General features: G+C 42.9%; 1 protein-coding gene across 2 annotated transcripts in view; it reads right to left on the bottom strand.

Annotated features, from left to right (window-relative positions):
- Positions 1–758: 758 nt before the first annotated feature.
- zcchc14 (zinc finger, CCHC domain containing 14) overlaps positions 759–6,000 on the bottom strand; it is a 28,666-nt gene continuing 23,424 nt past the window's right edge. Inside the window, exons 11-14 of one of the 2 annotated variants that reach the window (XM_077569205.1) lie at positions 5,169–5,257; positions 3,397–3,549; positions 2,123–3,325; positions 759–2,048 (exon numbers count right to left, since the gene is read on the bottom strand). In XM_077569205.1, coding sequence (XP_077425331.1) covers positions 1,993–2,048; positions 2,123–3,325; positions 3,397–3,549; positions 5,169–5,257 — 1,501 coding nt within the window. In that variant the 3' untranslated portion in view covers positions 759–1,992. The remainder of the gene's footprint in view (positions 2,049–2,122; positions 3,326–3,396; positions 3,550–5,168; positions 5,258–6,000) is intronic. The other variant, XM_077569206.1, reaches the window with a different exon arrangement.

Here is a 6,000-nt window from a genome sequence, read left to right as displayed (position 1 = left end):
TCAAGCAGAGTATTTTCAAAGGAAAATGTGTTTACATGCTTTATATATATATATATATATATATATATATATATATATATATATATATATATATATATATATATATATATATATTAGGGTTGTCAAATTAAGTGTGTTAATTTTGAGTTAATTTAAAGTTCCTTTAAAGCCACTAACTTTTTTAACTTTAATTACTTGGAAAGCCTGTACTGGGGGAATTCCAGTCGCAATGCAACAGATACGTCCACGTCCAAATTTAGCAGTAAATAGATTATTAATAATGCATATATTTGTGGAGACTTGGGTCAAGTTGTATTTTACAATTTAAAAAATGTGCAGAATTTCACAAGTTACTTCATGTTAAAGATTACAGATTACAGCTCTTAATATGAAAAGAAAAATGCACGGAGCTGTCACCAATTTCTTACAAATGCAATTATGCCATCTAGTGGCAGAAAAAATGACCACACTCGTTTTTTACAGGATATCTTTTTAATTTTAACTAAATTGCATGAATTATTATGAAATGAGTGTATCAATTACTCGAATATATAGCCATATTTCTATTAGTTAGAATTTTTTTCCCACTTTTATTTTAACAAGAGTATGAAAATTTAGGGAAAAAAACATTTTATTGTACATTTAGATCAGATATAAAAACTTGCGATTAATTGTGAGTTATCTATTGAAGTCATGCGATTATATACGATTCCAAATTTTAATACCTATATACATACTTAATAATAAACGTGCCAAAATAGAAAGAAAAAAACTTTATTACACAATTGACTTTTGCCAAGGTTTAGCCAAAACACAAACACAAAATTACAACACAAAAAAATACTGGCATAGAAAAACACTTCTTTGCAAAAAGGAAGCAACATGCATGCTGTGAATCATTTTACCAGATTGTCTTGTGATGGCTTTAAGACAACTAAAGACATAAAACCAAATGTGAGCATGCTTTCTACAAATATACAAAATCCCTCACCCACATTAAACAGAAAAAAAGGACTAATAATCGTTTTAAATAAATGAAAAGTGTCACACCCTCCAGGGGCCAGATATTGAGTAGGACAAGTCGTCCTCGTGTTAATAATTCCCTAGGTCCTGCCCAGACAATTTAGAAATAGCTTTCACTGATTAGGAAACAATCCTGAGCTTTCACTTGCATAAATTACACACAATTGTGTTGTCATTCACCCGCATCAACAATAAAACAATATTAACAGCAAAGCAGACGTGACAAAATTGGCACTTGTTGGTCTTGCCTGAATGAAGATGAGATACAAAGTCCTTAAAAAGAGGTTTGACTGTGATAGTAAAAAGGCAATCTTAAAAGATGTACTTCCCCCACAGGTCCAGCACAATGCAGTATATCTTAATGCAGAAAATACAGGCTGCCCTACACAGGAAAAAAAAAAGCTTGCAAAAATGTGCTCTGTGCTTGTTCTATTAAGACCAACACTGAACAATTGAATTGTAAAATCGAACCTCCCCCAAACCCATGTTATGAAATCTAAAATACTACTGTATTGTGTCTTTTTTTTGTCTGCCATCTGGGCCTATTTAAAGTTAAGGGGAGGAGCAAACATATCAACCAATTAAAAACGCTCAATTGCCAGAAGTACAATGCAGAGAAATCAGATTTTTTTTTAAATGGCCCAACTTGAGTACAACGTGGAAGGACATGCCATTTGCTTTATACAGTTGTTTTGTGGTGTATAAATGTTTGTCAATTCTAAAAAAGCTCCCTGGCCATACAGGTGTTGTAAAAAAAAAAAGACCTGATGGCTTCCCCTTCTGCAGTGCAGGCCCTCTTCCAGCTTTTGAGAGGTTTTAATGCCCACGTGGAAACCGATGATGCCAAGGTTCCGCTCAGCTGCTGTCCATAAGTTACAGAAGAGCTGGATGGTTTGATACCAGCTTGAGTTGAACAAACTCGTGGGCTGGAGAAAATATTTGAAGGTTTCCAAATTCACTGCGGGCTTGTCAGTCCCCGGAGTCCTTCTTGTCAGAGTGGGGAGTGTACTTCAATCGAAAAGTGCCTGTGAAATGGACAGCAGAGACATTTGATCACAGTGAAACATCAGCAGAAGTCCATCCGGCCCTGGGGACTTACCTTGCTGCGATGAGTCCATGGGTGGTTGTTTGCAGTCTTCTGCTCTGTGCCCATGGCCGCCGCAGTTATAACAAGAAAGGTTGCCCGCTACTCGCTTCTGGACCCCGTTTCCCACAATTCCATGGGACTGGTAGAAGCTAAAGCCCTTCTGCTGCTCATGTGATCCCGGGCTCTGGCAGGATAAGTGGGGCGGTGCCATCATGGAGTAGGAAAAGGGCGTGCTACCGTTGCTTGTGGCGTTGGACGAGGCCATGAGGGGACTGAGATGGAGCAGAGGGCCCAGAGTGAAGACGGAGCTGGCCGAGAACGGCTGCATGTAGCCGGATGCAGGAGCGTACGCGGGCAAGGTCCCGTAGGCGCCGCAGTTGCCCCGACATCCGCAGGAGCTGCAAACGCACATGGAGTGGGAGTGGCCTTGACTTAGATCCAACGAAGTGGCAGAGGAGGCGGAGAGGCTGGTTTGCTGAGGGTAGTATATTTTGCCTGGCACTGTGGCAATCGGCACGGTGGCGGTTGCCATGGAGACAAAGACACTTGCGCCACTGGAGCTGGCGGACTGTGAGAGGGACTTTGAGGATTGGCAGGAGGTGGCAAAAGTGGGAAAGGAGGACACAGGCGGGTACGAGTAGTATGTGGACGGAGACGAGGATGAGAGGTGAAAGTGGAGAGGAGGTTGGGACACGTGGTGGAGGCTGTTTGAGGTGGAGGTCAAAGCGCAACTGGTCTCAACCATCAGACCCAGAGCAGACCCCGGAAGACCGAGACAGCCTTCCGAGTCAAGGATGGAAGACGAGACGTCCGATTTCAGTTTGAGCCTGGGGAGCAGGTTCTCCAGCCTCATGCCCATGCCCACACCCAGCCCAGGACCGAAACCTGCGCTGGTACCGCGCAGGACCGAGGCCGGCACTTTAGTCCGGTCCTCCACGCAAAGGTGGGGCGGCCTCGGCTTTCGTGGGGAAGACGGGATACGTGCCTGGTTTGAGAGCGGGCTTTGAGGGTAGCTGCCTTGCGGGTGGTAGTGGGAGAGCGTGAAGGGGAGGTGGGAGGAGCAGGACGCAATGGCGGGGGCGGAAATATCCGTTTGGACGGGGAGGACCTGCGCCGTGGGGCGGCTGGAGCCTGCCGGGCAGCCGGAGTTCAGGATAAAAATGCATGAGCGCTCCTTCTCTTGACCGCCTCCTGCTGCTTCGGGACCTGACACACCTGAAATACAGACCAGATGAGGACCACCCCCAAAATGTCCCACTTGTGCATCTTCCAGTGAGGCGACTTACGCCTGTAAATGTCTCGGCTCCGGTCCAGAGTGGAGTCGCAGCAAAGGGGCGTTCGGGGGGAACACGAAGAGCTGGAGTAGCCTGAGGACGAGCTGCTGTCTGTGTGGACGGGGTGATGGTGCAGCACAGTGTCCACCTCCACTCGCAGCTCTACTGAGTTCAGCAACACACTTGTGACTACTTGCAAAAGTATTAGCCCCCCTAGAACCTTTTGACCTTTTGCCACATTTCAGGCTTCAAACATAAATATATCAAATTCATTTGATCTCTTACTAACTTTTAATTATTAACCCTAATCCTACCCAACTTTTCGGGCATATTTTTGTCCTTTAGCGTTTGTGAATTTTTGTAGTTTATAGCGTGTTTGTGAGTTTAAGAGATGTGCTACGCCTCGCAGCACATCTTGCAATTTGGTGACAAATAGTATTTTAGACTACCGAAAACCAGGTCTATCTAGTGGCGCAGGCAGACATAATTCGGCTTGCCGCAGTCATTTATTTGGAACAATCCCTCGGAACCATTGTAGCAATCAATTCATCAAACAAATTACTCGCATTATCATCTTAATAGCACCGCCTTGACCTCGTGGCACAACTATTGCAGGGGAGACATACATAATCATCATTAAGCACAGCTTACATGTTCAAAAGGGAGCAGGAAGAAGTAAAAAAAACAAATCGAGCCCTACCCCCTTAAAAAAGAAAAAACAAGCAAACACATAAACAGCTGCACTTATACGTGCATAGATGTGCCAACAGTATTGTACATTGAGTTGATAAGCAAACATTTTTACAGATATATAAATCTGCACAAAGGCTTACCCATTCATTTTTTATTGCACTTTATTTTTTAGATTTGTACTGACTTATACCTGATTTAAATATTGTTGTTGTTTTTATAGACACTTATACCCCTCATATCATAGTAACTGTCCCTGATTTCAAACATACAATGAGGGATGCCACTACGATTGGCCGAGAAAAGGCTATGTTCCATCCCACAACGGCGCACACATCCCCTTAACTGCCAATTTTACCGGTGCAAAGTCTCTGAAAATAAAAAAAAACAAATATTAACTCCGCCCATGCGCACAGTTAGACTTTGCGTGAGACTCGTGCTGGAACATAAAATAGGGCCCCTTGAGTCAGTTGGCTGCACTGAGAGAAAAGGGGGTGAATCATTTTGAATTCTACTTTTCAGTTATTTATTTGTTAAAAAAAAAAAGAAGTTAAGATATAATATGAATTTCATTCCACGTCACGATGTGTCCCAATTGGTGTTGATTCTTCAAAAAAAAAAAAAAAAATTATATCTTCATGTTTGAAGCCGGAAAAGGCCAAAAAGTTCTAGGGGTGCTAATAATTTTGCAACGCATTCACACTCTCATCTGACCAAGAGCAGACAGCGAATAAAACTCCTGAAAGGACAAAATATTCTCATTGCTGTTCATTTATGACAGAGGTTGGCATCGAGGGCCGGAGTCCTGCAGGTTTTGCAGGTTTCCCTTCTCCAACACAGCTGATATATGATCCGCTCATCAGCAAGCTCTGCATAAGCCTGGTAATAATCCTGTTGATTGGAATCATCAGCTTGTGTTGGAAGTGAGGACCTTCCAAAACCTGCAGGCCCTGGAGGACCGAGATTGCCCACGTCTGATTTATGATGTTCTATTTAAATGCTTACTGTTGTTGTTTTTTTTTAATGTTGAACGTGCCTTTTTCTCAGAGCCAACCACTCCGTGCCTTTTTCTCAGAGCCAACCACTCTTGTTACCTGCAGTGGAGTTGTGGGTGGAGGGTCCCATATGACTGGAAGGCGTCACTCTAGCGATACCACTACAGGTCCGTTTCTCCATCTCCCTGCTGGTCAAGACAAAATACAGTACACAATAACACAAATGAATCACGGTTGATGGCGCTTTTTCCAAGGCTGAACAATCAAACACTGAATCATCAGCCAATTGTACGACCTTTCCTTAACCATGAACAGAGCAAGAAATGAATAGTCTTGTTTTGTGTCATCTTGCTCTTTATCAAACACACTTGAGTGAAAACGACCTCATTTGTGGAGAAAATGTGCTGCGCGTGCCTAAAACCAACCAGCAGAGGGCGGCATCAATACACGCAAGCAAGCTGAGCTGCATCCTGGCTACTCTTATCTGCGAATCTGCTGTATGGAAAAGCACTGCAAGTGAACTTTCCATTTTGATTGTCTTGTTTAAGCGCGCACACATACACGAATGCCGACCAAATGGAAACATGGTGAAAATGGAAAACACGATCAAATGATAAGATCAGGTATCTTTGTGCGTATGTGTGTGTCCATGTGCGTCCATTAATTTATGACCGTGCTTGTCTGAGTGGCAATTTATGCACAGAAACACATTTGGTAGCATGGGTGATTGCTTTTTTTGCATTTCTTTCCCTTGATTATCTATAAGTATATCTTATCTGTCCAGTTGAGCAATTCTACTTGTCCCAGTGTGCTGGGAGCTCAACATGTAGCTTCTGCTAGGTATTCAGAGTAGTAGTAATGTAAAACATTAATACGTCTTGTTTGGAAACAAAGTAAGCAACTTTATAAGACAGTTTGAATAGAATCAATT

The sequence above is a fragment of the Vanacampus margaritifer genome, chromosome 6, assembly GCF_051991255.1.
Source record: "Vanacampus margaritifer isolate UIUO_Vmar chromosome 6, RoL_Vmar_1.0, whole genome shotgun sequence".
NCBI classification, from domain to species: Eukaryota; Metazoa; Chordata; class Actinopteri; order Syngnathiformes; family Syngnathidae; genus Vanacampus; species Vanacampus margaritifer.
This window is presented reverse-complemented; position numbering and strand designations above follow the sequence as displayed.